Source organism: Macrobrachium nipponense, chromosome 33 (assembly GCF_015104395.2).
Source record: "Macrobrachium nipponense isolate FS-2020 chromosome 33, ASM1510439v2, whole genome shotgun sequence".
NCBI lineage: Eukaryota > Metazoa > Arthropoda > Malacostraca > Decapoda > Palaemonidae > Macrobrachium > Macrobrachium nipponense.
The window spans coordinates 32,889,558-32,906,860 of NC_087219.1; the positions used below are offsets into that span (position 1 = coordinate 32,889,558).

The 17,303-nt window shown below is 44.1% G+C and overlaps 1 protein-coding gene across 1 annotated transcript in view; it reads right to left on the bottom strand.

The window, feature by feature from the left end:
• LOC135202828 (E3 ubiquitin-protein ligase HERC2-like) overlaps positions 1-17,303 on the bottom strand; it is a 194,108-nt gene that overhangs the window by 108,015 nt on the left and 68,790 nt on the right. Inside the window, 9 exon segments of the mRNA XM_064232287.1 lie at positions 5,224-5,438; positions 5,569-5,767; positions 6,761-6,876; positions 6,989-7,144; positions 7,511-7,923; positions 9,277-9,525; positions 10,163-10,312; positions 10,559-10,735; positions 11,281-11,452. Coding sequence (XP_064088357.1) covers positions 5,224-5,438; positions 5,569-5,767; positions 6,761-6,876; positions 6,989-7,144; positions 7,511-7,923; positions 9,277-9,525; positions 10,163-10,312; positions 10,559-10,735; positions 11,281-11,452 — 1,847 coding nt within the window.

A 17,303-nucleotide genomic window follows, 5' to 3' on the forward strand; every position in this document is an offset into this window, starting at 1 on the left:
GGTCGAGGAAGAGGAAACTCCTCCTTTTTACACCATGCCCTGAAGGAAGCCCACTTCGATTGGTAAACAGCTCTTGTGGAAGCACGTCTTGCATGTGAGATTGCTCTCGCAGCTGCTTTCGAAAACCTCTTCGCTCTGGCCAACTTTTCGATAGTCTGAACGCAGTCAGACCCAGAGCGGAGAGGTTTTGGTGAAACCTTTTGAAGTGAGGCTGTTTGAGTAGATCTTTCCTCCAGGGCAATGTCCTTGGAAAGTCTACAAGGAAAGACATGACCTCTGTGAACCATTCTCTCGCTGGCCACATCGGAGCGATCAGGGTCAACCTCGTCCCTTCTGAGGCCGCAAACTTCCTCATGACTTCCCCAAATCTTGAATGGTGGGAAGGCGTACAGGTCTAGACCCGTCCAATTCCAAAGCAACGCGTCTACCGCGATCGCTTCTGGATCCAGGACCGGGGAGCAATAAAGAGGAAGTCTCTTGGTCCTTGACGTCGCGAATAAGTCGACAGCGGACGTCCCCACAACGTCCAAAGGTCCCGACACACGTCCTCGTTCAAGGTCCATTCCGTCGGTAGGATTTGTTCCCGACGACTGAGAAGATTTGCCCTGAACGTTTTGCACTCCTGCAAATGAACCTCGTCAGGATTGTCACATTTCTTCTCTTTGCCCACAGCAGAATCTCTCTCGCCAGGGAAAACAAAGTTCTGGAGTGTGTTCCTCCCTGATTTTTTAAATAAGCGAGTGCTGTGGTATTGTCCGAGTTTACCTGAACAATCTTGTTTCTTCAAACTCCTTTCGAAGAACTGCATGGACAGAAATATTGCTGCCAGTTCTTTGACATTTATATGCCAGGCTACCTGTTCCCCTCTCCAGGAGCCTGACACTTCCTTCCCTCCTAGTGTTGCTCCCCAGCCCGTGATGGAAGCGTTGGAGAACAACACTAGGTCGGGGCTCAGAAGACTTAGGGACACACCTTCCTGAAGCTTCTGAGGGTCCAACCACCATCTTAGATGGTTCTTTATCGGAAGCGATATTCTCAATATGGCATTGAGATCGTCCTTGGCCTTCCACTCGTCCGCAAGGAAAAATTGGAGAGGCCTGAGGTGCAGTCTTCCCAAGGAAACAAAACCTTTCTAGCGAGGGAAAACACTGGTTCCCAAGCAGACTCATCCATTCCCTCGCCGAGCAAGTCTCTTTCCCTAGGAAGGCTGAGATCTTTTCTAAGCCTAGCCGCTGACGTTCCTGGGACGGAAACGCTCGAAAAGCCACTGAATCCATCTGAATCCCCAGATACACGATGGACTGTGTTGGGGTCAGATGCGACTTTTCGAGGTTGACCAGAAGTCCCAGGGACTTTGCTAGGGCTAAAGTGAACTGCAAGTCCTTCAGACACTTCTCTCTCGACGACGCTCTGATCAGCCAGTCGTCGAGGTACAGGGAAACTCTTATCCCCGAAGAGTGTAGCCACCTCGCCACGTTCTTCATGACTACAGTACACCATTGGAGCCGTGTCAGGCCGAAACACATAGCTTTGAACTGCCACACTTTTTTGTCTAAGACAAACCTTAGATACTTTCTTGAAAGAGGGTGGATCGGGATGTGAAAGTACGCGTCCTGCAAGTCTAAGGATACCATCCAGTCGCCCGGTCTCAAGGCTCCCAGAACACTCCATCGTGAATTTGGTCTTTTCCACGAAAAGATTGAGCCTGCTTATATCTAGAACTGGACGCCAACCTGACGACTGCTTCGGTACTAGGAAAATCCTGTTGTAAAAACCTGGGGACCCCAGGTCCACGACTTGTTCCACCGCTCTTTTCTCGATCATTTGTTGAAGGAGATCGAATAATACTTGCTTCCTCTCTCCCTGATAGGATGGAGAAAGGTCTCTGGAGTCGTAGAAAAGAGGAGGAAGATCTAAAAAGGGGATCTTGTACCCCTGCTCCACGATCTTGAGGGACCAAGAGTCCGTGTCCCTCTCTCTCCACGCTCCCGCAAAAAACTTCAGTCTGGCTCCGACTGGTGTCTGAAGGACATGCTTCTCACTTGGAAGGCTTTGACTTAAAGGAAGCTCTTCCTCGTGAAACCCTCTCCCTCGAGGAGCTGCTCTCGAGGGGGGAGCCCCACGAAAGGGCTTAACCTTCTTCGGCGGTCGAACCGCAGCTGAAGAGGTTGAAGGTACTGCCGAACGTCTTGTAGACTGGGCCAAAAGGTCCTGCGTTGCCTTCTCTTGCAAACTGTTAGTCAGGTCCTTTACTAAAGTCTGGGGGAAGAGATGGTTCGAAAGAGGAGAAAACAGCAAATCCGCTTTCTGAGCTGGAGTTACCGAACGAGCTGTGAAATTGCACAGCAAAGCTCTCTTTTTCAATAAGGCCGTTCCAAAATGAGAGACGATCTCCTCCGAACCATCCCTGACGGCTTTGTCCATACATGCTAACACGCTGGACAGCTCCCCCAGACTGAGAGATTCTGGGCTTCTCGCTTGCAGATCCAGAACTCCCAAACACCAGTCAAGGAAGTTGAACACTTCAAAGATCCGGAGCAGACCCTTCCAAATGATGGTCCGTCTCGTAGAGGTCCAGGTCACTTTAAGCAGGAGGAGGTAAAAGAGACCTCCTCTGCGAATCCACCAAGCTGGAGAAATCTCCTTGAGCTGAAGAAGGGCGGGATACGAACTCCTACTTCTTCTTTGGTTCTATACCAAATGCCCCCTTTTCCGCTGAGTCTAGCTGGAGGCAAGGCGAAAGTCGTCTTGCCTTGATCTCTCCTTCGTACCATCCAATCTTGGAGTTTCTTAAACGCACGTTTAGTGGAGAGCGAAGTTTCATCTCCACAAACTCCGGGTTTTACCAGTTTTAGATGATGAAAACTGCGAAGGAGGAGACTTGGGAGCTGCAGCTGAAACTTGTCTTCAAAAGAAAGAAACGCAACAGCCGCACGAGAACTTTATAATCTGAAATTGAAGGGGCCGCAAAAGGTTCCTCTTCAACCGAGTCAGCCGAACTACTCAGCTCTCCTTCTTCTCTACACGGAAGCGGAGACCGCCTGTCCGGAGAGGGCGTCCTAATGTCGGGTCTTGACTTAATCAGAGGACCCCTATCCTTACTAGATGAAGCCTTATTTCGGCTGTCTTCTCTATGACGCTTACCACTTGAAGCAGGTAGAGCATCCTGACGAGGACGAGCGTCCTTAGCGACACCCGAGCAGCCTCACTTGCCAGAGAAGCGTCCTTACGTTTCTTAAACGAAAGGGAAGACATTTTCGCATGGAATACGTGCCTGTGCGCGCAAACTAGCGTCTTGGGGTACGACTTCTTGATCGGAGTCCCCAAAGCGTCTTGAAAAGAGCCCTGAACGTCCTGGCGAGCTTCCTGCCAAGCGTCCTGGCGAGCGTCCTGGCGAGCGTCCTGCCGAGCGTCCTGTCGAGCGTCCTGGCGAGCGTCCTGACGAACGTCCTGCCTAGCGTCCTGCCAGCGTCCTGCCGAGCGTCCTGACAAGCGTCCTGCGAGCGTCCTGCCAAGCGTCCTGCCAAGCGTCCTGCCTAGCGTCCTGCCTAGCGTCCTGACGAGTCGTCCTGTCGAACGTCGTGGCTGAGCGTCCCTCCTCAAAGCGTCTTGACGCAACGTCCTTCTTAGAGGAACGAACGAGATCGGCGAATCGCCGAAGGAGAAGCGATCGGCGAACGAGACGAAGTAGGAGAGGGAGAGGAGACTGCTTCGTCCTCTTGACGGGCAGTCTAAGGTCCTTCCTCCGCTTAGGCTCGACTGCTGCTGGGCGAGTCCTCTGAGCCATAAGCGTCGATAGCTGGTCCTGAAGGGACAAAAGAATGTTCTTCGTTGGAGAAGAACGAACAGAGGAAGCAGGACTGATCCTGCGAGAAGACGAGGGGCGAGGGGTGGACGCCTCCTTCCTTCTCACAGGTTACAAGCTACCTGCTTCTCAGGTAGACGCGCCTGTGCACGCAACCCAGCGTCTATCGGAGGAGATCTTGCCCCTTTTCTGAGGCGGAAAAGCGTCATACGCATCCTCCGACGAAAGCGGCGATACAGGACGTGAAGGCGTCCTCAACACGAAACGTCCTTTTCAGAGGACGAGAGTCTCTCCGAGCGCTCCACCCCTTGCGCGGGGAGGGGAGGACGCTTCGGAGGACGAAAAGCACTCTTTCAGACGCGCGCTCGTGCGCGCTCCTTGGCAGCCTGGGACTTTGCTACAAGGCCTGCCGAAGGGACGCCAGATCGGTGGGGAGCCCCCGTAACCCTCTTGCGGCTTTCGACATACCCTACTCCTGAGTCTTGGGAGTCTGATAGAGGTCTAGACCTAGAGGCATTATGGGGCCGATCTGCCGCCCCCATCCACAACACTAGGGGCACGATCACACACTTTGCACCGAGCCAGTTTCCAAGGCTTTCACTTTGGTCTCCAGAGTGCGTAGAGACTCCAAAATAAGATTGAGAGCATTAGCTTCTCCCGACACAGAATCAGAGCCCGAAGGCAACACAGGTTTAGGGTTGCAAACTCTACAGGTGTTAATACAGGAAGAGATGTTAGCCTTAACCTTTTGGTAGAACCACTCCTGAGAAGACCCTCCTGATCCTATCGCGCTCCAATTTAAGGCGATAGGACTCATATACTCTCCAATCATCATCGTCAACTCTCTCACATTCATTGCACCGATTATCCACCAAACAATTATGCCCCCTACAACTCATACATACTGTGTGGGGGTCTACCGATGCTTTCGGTAGCCTCACCTTACAATCAGTCCTCACACACACTCTGAAACTCACAGCACTTGATCCAGACATATCTTTTATAGAAACGCCAATAACCAAAATAAAAAAACGGTCCACCTATCGCGCCATGCCAATTCAACAATCCAATTCAATACCAAAAAACCAATCAGATACTTAAAAGCGAGTCAAATCCAATCCAAAAAAACCTGAGCAGAGGTCTGTAAACAGTTGTTTACCGACCGGCGACAGAAAAAATATGAATAGAAATGGGAATGGTTCCTGATATCCCGCCTCCCAGCGGCGGGAATGGGTGGGTATACCACCTGGCCGTCCACTGCGTGTGCCGCGAGTTTTGAAATTCTGTCGGACTTCAGAAAATACAGCTATATATATATCTGTCAGGTAAGTGGCATGAACAAAACAGAAAGTAAACTGATAGCCTAATAGCTAGTACCCATATATTTTCCCATACTATTATAATATAAATATACACACCTTTTGTTACCATGGCCTAATTTTCCATCATCTCCTTCACCCCATGAATACACATCTCCATCAGCTGTCAGAGCAAGGCAATGCTTTCCACCAGAGTTGACGGCTACCTTTCGAATAACAATGTGCTGGATAGACTCAAGTAAAGTAGGTGTAGAAACTGACTCTACACCTCCAATGCCTAATCGCCCTCCAGCCCCATATCCTGTGGCATATACCTGTAAAGAGACAGAGATTATGGGGGTTAGTTTCCAACTCACTAAAAAATCACAGAGCATCAAAACAATGATTCATCATCAAAAATCATTTTATTTTTGAAGGAAAATGAGTTGAAAGAATAAGACTCGCCTTTCCATCAGCCGTGACAGCAAACAGAGTCTGTTCACCACCAATGAGCTGCACAGGTCTTAGCGCTGTTAGTGTGTCGCAAGGAGTTGGTAACTTGACTTTGGCTCCTTCAACACCTCCCAGCTGGCCTCTGTGGTTGTGGCCCCAACCAAAGATGCTGCCGCTGCCACCCCAAGACAGAGTCCAATCCTCAGGTCGTCTAAAAGAAACAAAAATCCATCATGAAAAAGGTATACAATTGTATCATATTTATATATAAAAAAAAACTTAATTATGTTACTTCTACCACTCCTATGATCTTTGGTAATTAATTAATGAAGCAAAAGTACCCACGTCATTCTTTTACCTAAAACAGAGCCAAATAAAATACAATCGAGCCTGAAAGTAAATAAAACATTTTCAACATTTTTACATATGGAAGATGAATTGTCTATCATCAAATTATTTGTCTCTCTGTTCCCAACTGGTCTCTCCACTTAAACTGGCTATGAAAACCTTTGCAAAGTAATAACTTATTTCTTACACACACATAACCACATTACAGCTTTCTAATAATTGTTTCCTAAACTTTAATGCATCTCACACTCACATGCACGAGCTCTTATGTATGCAGATCTTTTCTTCGTTTTCCATTACTGTTTATTCAAATAATGAGTAAAATAAGATATAGTTATAGTATTGTCTATTCAAATGATGAAAAAAACAGATACAGCTACAGTAAAATAATTACAAGTGATTATATGTACTATAAAATAACTTCATTATGCCAATTAGTTTGTGAATAAAAATTTTATATGGCAATGTCTAACAATGTCTAAATTAAACACAGTACCTATCTTTTGCACAGTTGGCCATGATAACAAGTAAAAGTAATTGAATACCTTCAAATATCCTATGAAAATTAAAGCTTTCTCTTGAGTATTATTATACTTACACCTCATACAACTCCAATTTATAATTCAGCTTTGCTCCCCTATTATGTCTTACATTGTTTTCTTCATGTTTTACCAACATTTATGTGTAATATAAATGCATTAATCAACTCTTATAAATCTGTCCAGGATAGAAAACTCTTGGGTGTTGGGATAAAGGTGGTTAAGTATGCAACACCAAGAAACAGACTCTAAACCAAAGAGAAAAAGCAATGAATCAGGAACTTAAACGGAAAGGATGACATCAATTTCCACTATACCTGTTGAACCACAATAAGAGCTGTTCATCATGTTGGTGTAAGAATGAGCTGTGATCCTCATGCTCTAAAGATAAAACTTCACCTTCTCCTAACATTTCGCATAATTTCTTTCGTACCTGAAAGAAAAAATAAATTGAAAACCATGAAAATTATAAAACTTACACAAAAAACATTAAAATGAAGAATGAACTTTATGCAACAACTCAGAAATCACAGGATAGTACTTACATCTGCACAGAAACCAGATGGAAGAGTGGTACGGTCAATCAATGACTTTAGCACTCTCGAAGCCGTGCAATACCGCCTGAACCATGCCCATTTGTGTGCTTCGCCTGATCCTACCCCGCTATCTAATTCCAGGTCACACGCTAGACCAACTAATACCTGTTGAAACATTACAAATATGAAATATGAATCAAAATCAAACCAAACAGCTAAGTTGCATTACAGTCACACAGCAATTTCCTTTCATAAAATAATATATCTAATTCATCAAAGTAAGAAAGGAAGAGAAAAAAGGGAAAAAAACAAAAATAATAATTAAAGTGTAAAATTAATCTCTTGTACACTGTAAAGAACAAGACAAAGTACCTAGAGAATTATACAGCAGCCAAAAGAGACAAACCAAAAATGAACTTGACAGTTTTACAGGACGTAGAAACTAAACGTATTTTGTTTCTCACTATTTGCAATAACCTAAAGATGCATAGCAATTTCCTTCAGAGAACTTAAAAAATGACTAACTATTACCTTAAAGAACTGTGAATGCATGAGATGCTTTCCACCCCTTACAAGTGGATCCTCATATTCTGCCTGTCTCAGCAGAGCCTCAGGTAATCCTTTAAGTAGACTTACAAGGGGCATCTCGGGAACAGTTTTACTTTCTACCGTCGGCTTTACAAAGCTACCCGACGATTCTAAACTTTCCGTGCTGCCCCGCAGCGAGGGAGGTGCAGGTGGGGCCAAACTCTGTGGGGTGGATGAAGGCAAACTTGATGGAGCGAGTGAAAGCTGAGGCACTGGAGAAATTGGTCTCGAAGGGGCAGGTGTTGAACTTGAGGAATAGGATGCTGACAAGAGGGCCCGGATGTTAAGTCCAGACCCTAGGTCTGTGGTTACAATTTTCCTCAGGGTCTTGAGAGCCCACATTCGCTGACTAGGAGCTGAGGAATTAGAAATATTCAAAAATTAACAAAAGCTTCGAAAATCACTGAAATACTTAACAATACTTATGGAGGAGTTATGGAGTTCCATTTGACAACGTCTGTGTGTGAGAGAGAGAGAGAGAGAGAGAGAGAGAGAGAGAGAGAGAGAGAAATTGCTGTATGGATCGTTAACGACTGGATTGGCTGTTGGGGAGTTCTGGGTTGTCTGCTGGTGCTGTTGGAGATCAGAGTTCTGTGTTTTGAGTGAGTCTTTAGTCAGAAGCTGTGAGAGACAGTAGTGTTGGCAGCATTTTAGTGAAAACATTGATATTCAGCTGAGTTGTGTGTTTTTGTTTGTTATTTGGTTGTTGTTAAGTTAGTGTTGTTTGCTTAGAGTTGTTGTGCCTGTGCTGTTGTGATTTTTTGTGTTGTTTGTGCAGTGGTCTTTTGTTGTGTTGTTAAGTTTTGTTGTTATGTGTGAGATTGTGGGTGTGTTCCTTGGTTGTTTGCTGTGTTGTTGAGTTGTGGTTGTGTTCCTTGGTGGTTGTTGTGTTGCTGGTTGTAGTCCTTGGTTGTTGTGTTGTTGTTGTGTTATTGGGTTGTGGTTCTTGGTTGTTGTTGTAGGTATCTCTGTGACCTCGACCGGCGGGCAGCACAGCATAGCCCTGGAGTATCTGGAGTTGGTAAGTACATGCTTGTTTGTTTGTTTGTTTGTTTTTTGTTTTTTTTGTAGGTATAGGTCAATTGTCCTGCATGTATGCTGTAGTGTAAAGAGGAAAGTGGACTGGGGTGAGTTGGGCAGATGGGGTGATTAGGTTTATGTGGGGGAAATTTTGCCAGCTTGTTTTTTTAGCTTGTGATCCTGCCACATACTGATCACTGATAAAGTTGTAATCCTTTAATTAGTTCTTTTAAAATGAAACAGTCACTTGGATAATATATATAAAAGGCTCATGCTACCAAACTTCTGGATTCTTATTCTTCACTACACACACTAATACAGTCTAGATCATAGCACAATAAAGCAAACAGTGATACAAAAGTAACCATGAGTGGAGCACATTGGTACTTGCTTACCTAAACAAAGCAATATTTTATCATGATAAACGGAATTATTTTCTTCAGTTAAGTTATAAGGAAACAATTTCTTAAAATAAATAATTGTCATACCACAGGTCTACTCCAAAGAACAAATGAGGGGCATATATACCTCAACAATTATATTGTAAACAATCCTCCCATAAAATTGGTGAGTCTTAGAATTACATTCTTCTTGTCTGCCATGAAACAACATAGCTCTTAGGCTACGACAAAAGTTACATGCTATTACAGGACAAAATCCTAGAGTGTGAAACATTATTCTACTCATACCTAAAGACGAGAGCTGTGCGCAGAGAGCAAGAGATGCTGCAAGACGTGACAAAATGGCACTTTGAGTACAAAGTGGTAATAAGGAGTCCAGCAAGCACATTGGTAAGTCAACTAATGGGCGGGACAGAAGGCGTCGATCGCTGTGCAAATCCCTAGGTGCTGCGCAAGGCATGAGTGGAAATACTGTAAATCGCCAACCCCAGCCATTCACAGATCCATCACTAGTGAATTTCCACCGCAATTCATCACCTGGAAAAGAAAGACAAAGTTTCCTTATATTTCCTGTCTATAAGTAAAGCTTCTCCATGTCAGTTATGATATCTTGTCAAAATATAAAGATGATATTCAAAATACATAGAATACTATATTATTAAAATGCAGTTTTATTTCTCAGTTTTTCATCATCAATTCTACATTAACATCATTCAAGTCCTTCTGTCAGATATCCTTTGGGGGTTTTTTTTTTTTTTTTTTTTTTTTAAGAGGGGGTTTTTTTTTTGGGATTTTTTTCCATGGATTAAACTAGCATGAGTTTTCTCTCCTTGTCTCTTTTGTGAACTTTCTACCAAAATTCCCATATGGTCTAACTTTCTCTATGCCCTTCTCATTATTTCCTGAGCCTTCATAATGATATTCATCCTGATACTTCCACATGAAAGCCTTTCTGACTAACAGTTCCTCGACCCTTCTCACCATATATCCAAGCCATTTCAGTCTGATATCTGTTAATTGTTTTGCCGTGTACTACACCTACAAACCCTTGAAACTTTTTGTAGAGCAATACCTACTCCTCAAAATGAAAAAATAATTATGCATTTAAAATTGGCAAACAAAGTGCCTTTGCTGATGTAGCAAGAACCTGAAATACCGACAGCATAAATCGTACCCGCAATGCGAACTTCAGTGGACCAATCTGACCATTCCCTCCCTGATCTTGTACATATAACTTTTCCAGCTCCATCCATAATAGTCAAAGGATCATGCTTCCTTTCTGTTGAACACTGTCGATCAAACTCAACTCTCAGAGCTTCAGCGCCTGAAAAATATCAAAGAATATATAAACAAAGTGGAAGTCAAATCCTTGTAATGCATAGATCATATCCTCTGGAATAAAATATGGAAAGCAAGTCTCTAAACTGAGTATAATTTTTTTTTACTCCCAATAAAACTCTAATGATGGCTTAATATAAGTAGTTAAGCTAATGAAGAAATAATGTACAGCCTCTATCTCCCAAAGATAAGACCAAATATACAACAAAGTCATATATTTACAATGACTTACCTGGTATCTTTACAGACCCTGACAGAGAAGAATCATCAGTATAAGGGTGAGAGCTCTCCTGCACAACAGGTTGGGGTACTGATCGCATGGCTTCAGTGTCAGAGGCAGCATCTTCTAGCTCTGTCACACACAACTCAGTAAGCATTCCTGAGACAGTCTGGTTTTCTCGTGCTAGGCCTTTAGGGAATAGGAAAAATATGTTAGGTTTTCCCATACTATTAGTCTGATATTAATTTATATGAAATAAATCAGAATCTCAAGTTACTTTCATAGTGAAAATACAGTAAAAAAAGACAAAAAAATTATTTATCATAAATAACAAACCTGAGGTCTTAACACTAGGATATATACTAGCCCCAGCTGGAAATCCAGTAAAATTTAAAAAAACTTGTGTGATCCAGGGACTATTGGCATCTGTACCTGGTCACAGGGTATTGGTAGTTCTCACAATGCCCTGGGCATCCTGTGACCTATCAGTTACTTTCTTACCACCTTTAAGAGAGGACAGGATTATTCTCTATCTCTTTAAAGCCGGTTTAGTTTACCAGTTTTTCATATCTTTCTTTGTTACCTTTCTCTGGGTGCTTTCAGTGTGTGTGTGTGATCTGGTAGGTTTGAGTAAGTTGTGAGATCATGGAGAATTTTGCTTCACCAATGGAACTTTCTTCGGGATCTCGCAAAAGACAAAGTAAATGCCCTGGAGTAAAATTACTAGCTATTACCTATAAGCACTTTAGTAATTGCTTCGGAAGAGCCTGGGCCTGCTCGTCCTGCTACTGCTAACTTCAGAAGATCAACTAAGACGCGGGCATCATCCTCTGTGAGTTTTCTTGTAAAATCATCCAGTCCGCTTGAATTTACATCATCATCAGGAACCTCTGCTTCATCTGACACCTAAATGAGGTTAATTACAATAGATAAATGAAATGGAAGAGGCATGGATTTGAATTTACAGTGTAAGCTGCACTCAATGATAGTTATAAAATGACAAAATAGTGTAGAATTATTTGATACAATTACTCTAAGTAAAGTACAATTGCATGATACAAAATGAAAAAAATGCAACAGGATGAACTACGTTGTATGAGAAAAACTATATTCAACATACTCACTAGAGTAAAATCTGCAAGTTAACACCACCAGTCTTTTGAATGACTTTAAGCCTAATCAACCACAGCTTCAGATGTATACCATTTCTATACAAACTTCCAGAATATTTCAAAATTTAAATTTTCATTACAGAAAATTACAGAATATATCAAAATCTTTATTGGAAACTACTATAATTAAAAAAATACATTTACGTAGAATGTTATGCATTATGCAAATCTTAAGAATTCCCACCTCATATCTACAATGATGATATAGTACTGGTAATCTTCTTAGATGTGAAGATATGTTAATTCAATTGTATTTCACATAGGAAAATGAAAAGTTTTTCTTAGAAACTCTTCCTTAACCCGTAATCGCCGAAGCGGTAAAAACAAAATTGTCTCCCGTGTGCCGGAGGTGTTTCGGAGTGAGCGCGGAAGCGGAAAAAATATTTTTTTCAAAAAATTACAGCACGCTTAGTTTTCAAGATTAACAGTTCATTTTTGGCTCCTTTTTTGTCATTAGCTGAAGTTTAGTATGCAACCATCAGCAATGAAAAAAATTTATATTATCATATATAATAATGCGATATATGATAGCGCAAAAGAAACGAAATTTCATATATAATTGTATTCAAATCGCGCTGTGCACAAAACGGTTTAAAGGTAAACACTTTTTTTTTTTGTTTACTTTTTTTTTTCGTTGTAAATGTACACTAAATTGCGATCATTTTTGGTATATAACACATTGTAAAACAATAAAAGCAACAAAGAGAAAATGTTATAACAAAATAATGCATGAATTCGTACGTGCGGACGTAACAATATTTTTTTTCAAAAAATTCACAAATAAATCTAAATATTGTCTTAGACTTCCAATTTCTTTCAAATAAAGACAAATGATTGAATATTACTATACTGTAAGAGTATTAGCTTACAATTGCAGTTTTCGACCATATCTGACGAGTTAAAGTTGACCGAATGTCGAATTTTTTTATATATATTTTTTTATATACAATTATTTCGGAAATAAGAAAAGCTACAACCTTCAACTATTTTTCGTTTTATTCTACATGAAATTGTGCACATTTTCATATATAAAACTCTATGAAATGCATAATATGAAACGGAGCAAATATTCTGAGAATGGGACGTACGCATTTCGGAGATTTGTGGCAGAGAATCCGCGCGCGGAGGGAAGGAAAAGAAAATGACAATTTTGTCGAAAATTGCATTTTTCCTAACTATACAAACCTGAGGTCCTTTAACAATAGGAAGGTAATAACTAGCGGCAGCTGGGTACGGTCGTAAGCTTCGAACAAGGGAGAAGACGGTAGTTAACTGCTTGTCCGATCGTGCGCGCGCCGCGCGCCCGAGAGGGTGAAGAATCACTTTTGCTTTAGGCCCATGCAAAAAGTTGCAGAGTGAGGGTGGCATGAGGTGTGGGACTATATGTAAAGGACCTCAGGTTTGTATAGTTAGGAAAAAATGCAATTTTCGACAAATTGTCATTTGTTCCGATACGTAATACAAACCCTCGGTCCTTTAACAATAGGAAGACTCACTTCTTGGTGGGAGGAATCTGAGTCTTTTTGGTGAACAGACTGGTGTTCGTCCAACCCTGGAGTGCCTCCCTGGTCGTAAGAGCAAGGGAGGGATCCAAACCTCTGTCCGATTGATCGGGGTGTGCACCGCAGGATCAATGGTCAGACCTCTGGGCCAAGTACTAAGAGAGAGGCAAGCGTATCTCTTCGTACCAGCAAGCAAGAACTTGTTCCTGTTTGCAAGAGACAATCATAAAATGATGGGTTTGTCTCAATTTGGCATCACTTCCTCCCCCTTGTTGGAGGAAGTGGTGGATATTTACTCCTATCCCTACTGAAAGGGATAGGATTGGTGCTCTATTGAGTAGCTCACCTGCATCTCGTCCTTACCCAGCAGGGTGACGACCGTGTCCCTCTACCCAAAGGTAGAGGGAAGAAAAAGATGGGAAGAGGAGCCAGTCACACTCATTCCTCATCCATTCTTACGGTCACACCAGGACTCGATGCTGTTCAGCCTGCGCGGGTCTGGGTTAACTACACAACGTGTTGAGCAACCACCACGGTTCCCAAGGAAAAAGATCCAAGGAACTGTGGGCAATATCCGAAGGTAGAAGGAGGTGCATGCGGTCCGGTTGGACCAGGCGCCTGCCTTCATTACCTGCGCCACGGAGAAGTTCTTGCGGAACGCGAGAGAATGATGAAGAGGCGTCCACACTCTTCCTGGGTGTCGAGTTTCTCAGACAGCTCCGTCGCACCTTCACAGGACAAAGCAGCATAGCCTTCGTATCGGAGGCGGTGACGTCCATTAGGGAGGGTATTGTGAAGGACTCGAACCAATCGTCAGTTACCGAAGGGTTCTGAGTCTTCGCTACGAAGATCGGTACGAAATCGAGCGTCACAAATCCCCATCCCTTTGTGCTTGACTTCTCAAGAGAAGTCATGCAGTTACCTAAGATGAAAAGAAGGGAATAGTCGTATGACCTATCCCTCTTCTCGACTTTGGTTATGTACAGTACTCATACTGACAAGCTATTAAGACGAAGTAATGATTGCTCTGGAACAACCGAACTAAGTCCACAGCATAGTTCGTAACTGACTCGGACGCTCTGACAGCTGCCGACTGACTGGTTCGGAATCAGTAGAGGCAAGTTGTCCAAGCATCCGGGTAAGTCACGTGACCTTCGCCCTTTAAAGAGTTATGCTGAGAGACCAAACAAATAAAATATTTGTTAGTCACCGATGCCGGACGGCGCGGCGATGATTCTCTTAATGCATAAGCTCAAAAGGCGAAAGTCAATTGCCTTCAAAAGACCGAGGGTCCCTGATGGCAAGAAAATCTCATAGACGTTGAATCTCAGCTTAAGGAGAAACACTATGTGACGTTGAAGACGAAGGTAGGCAATGAATGCAAATCTACGTCTTCCAGCTGAATCGAGAGAAGGAATCTCAAGATTCTAAAACCTGTGCTTACAAATGACTGAAAACGCTAACCGCCCATTTCATTGCTGTCCGTTGTGCAATGAAAGCGGGGCGTTCTTCAGTAATGAAACACAGGGGAGAGCCGCTTGAAGAACTGCTTCTCATGGGCTGAACGTTTGGAAGTAGAGCTGGCAGGTGTGGGAGTAGGCGATGTCTTTCAATACATCTGCTAATCCGGGGTGTGAAACAATGAACAATTGTACACCTCCGAATACAAGATATTTTGAGGACAAACTCAGATTCCGCAAAAATCATTCGCATTATCGGGATACGATGCAGCAAGAGACTATTACAGAATTCTGTTACCGTGCGGTAAACAGAAAGATGAGTCGAATAGATATCTCTGTTTAAAATTCTCGCAATACCGAAGACGATGAATACTAGCGTTTCTCAGCAGTAGATGGTCATTCATGTATGCGAGAATCCCCGTTAATCAGAGACTTAAGTCCGTGATTGTTTGGGCAGAGATACGGTTGTTATTCAATCCAAGCAGGTGAGAAAGACATAAACAACCGTCTATCTCAAAGCGGCAGCTGATACTGAAATGCCTCGGGCAATTCAATACGCAGTAGCTGTCGCTGACTCGTCATCCTGAGTTGCCAAGTAATCCTTTCCACGAGGAAATGCGTTCGGCTAGAACCACCGAGCATAAAAAGATATGCTCGAGCAATTATATTTAAGCGAAACGAATTTCGGTAAATATAAAAGCTAAAATGGTGTTGTTTGTGACAACACCATAAGTATATAAATTGAAACTGGAAACTCCTGGGAGGTTGAGCAGGCAACCCGGGTTGCAGTTCAATTAGAATACTTTTCGTCTAAGTCGCAATCCGTAGAATAACCAGGATATGCGCCTACCCCTCGGACCATTCACTGCTTAGCAGAATCATGTCGCGAGGTTAATATACGTAGTATATTTGTAGGATTCTGAACAACGATCTCCATCCTAAATTCTTTCCTTCAAGAAAACAAAATAAGGATTGGAGATCGACCACCTTCGTTCTCTATTAAAGAGAGTGAAGGAGAAGTCTTCCTCGAAGGAAAGCTTCAATGGTGAACAGAATACTAAGACGATAGTTCCAGCCAAACTGGATATTCCCGTCCGTTCTTCTCTATTCCAGGTTGGTCCGCTACTGTGAGATAGTCTTCTTTCAGCAGCAGTCTTCTCCTAATGCTAGAAATTCCAGGAATTCGAGCATAGGCGAGGTTCCCGATTATCTTGTAACATATCGGGGGGGATTCTTGTCTCGCTCACTTTGGACCGTGTCTCGCCTAAGTGTTGGAGATCGTAAGAAACTCTAAACACTCTGAATGCGCTAGAAATTCCGTAGAATTCTAAGCAGTCTGGCGAAACCCCCACCGAATTCGTCAAACGATATCGGCTGGTGGTCCTCTCGATTCCCGTAGAAATCGAGAATGGGGCAGGATCCCTCCTCAACGACCGGGCTTACGTCAGGTAGGACCCGAAGGTCCCCCCTGGTAGCGCAGTCCCCGCCAACGTGGGATCCTACAGAGAAATCTCTGTAGGATCCTTCCCCTTTTCCCTCGTAGCCGTAAGGAGAGAGGGAATGGGGGAGGATTGGATACTCCCTCGCCTTCCCAGTGGAACTAGCAGTTGGAGAAGAGTAGGAGCAGCCATCGCCTTGCGGCGATGGCCTCTCAGAGTCTGGGAAAAGTATCGTCAGAGAAAACGTTTTTCCCGAGGAGGGTTACGAACTCTCACTGTAGGTAAGGGTCTGCCGCCACTGTGAACGTCGTCTGGGTGGGGTGCTGATCGACACCTGACAGAGAGAGCCGATACCGTCCTCCGACTCATTCCAGTCCTCGTCGAGGTCGAAACCTCTCAGGAGGACCGAAGGAGTATTTAAATACGGTGTCCGAAGACACGTAGAAACGCCGCTGTCGCAGTAGAGGAGGTGGAAGTAGCTTGATCGACCGGCCAGAACTGAGAGAGCCTTCTTGTCCGGAGACGAGAGACTCTGGTTCAAGACAGAATTGGTAAGCTCCGATCGCGGCATACCCACCGTCGGTTTGGGTTCCCTCTCGGGCCCCAAAACGACTCGAGCAGAGACATGGGCTCTGCTGGTGGGAGCGGCGATCCTTCCCCCCGGTCGTGTGCTGACGAATCAGTGCATAACCTGGGTAAAGTTACTCTGAATCTCGGAAGTTACAGCGTCTTGAGGAGTAGGACCGTCCAGTCCCTCCAAACAAGAGCAGCTCCCAGGACCCTCCTCCTTCAGAAGAAGGACCAGCAACAGATCCCTGACGGTTGCCTCCAATCACTTGCGCGTACGTCCTGGTTGGTCCTAAGACCAACCATGGCACGTCGGCGTCGTGACGGGATCGTGAGCGGCGCATCTCTCACGATCACTCCTATATACCTAGCTCTTCCTGGCGTATGCCGAGGAAGTTGAAGGTATCGGAGAGACAGAACTGACGCTACCCCCTCTCCCCCTGACGGTCGCTCCAATCACTTGCGCGTACGTCCTGGTTGGTCCTAAGACCATACGTGGCACGTGCGGCGTCGTGACGGGATCGTGAGCGGCGCACCTCTCACGATCACTCCTAGCTACCTCGCTCTTCCCGGTGTAAGCCCGAGGAAGTTTGAAGGTAGTGGAGAGACAGACCTGA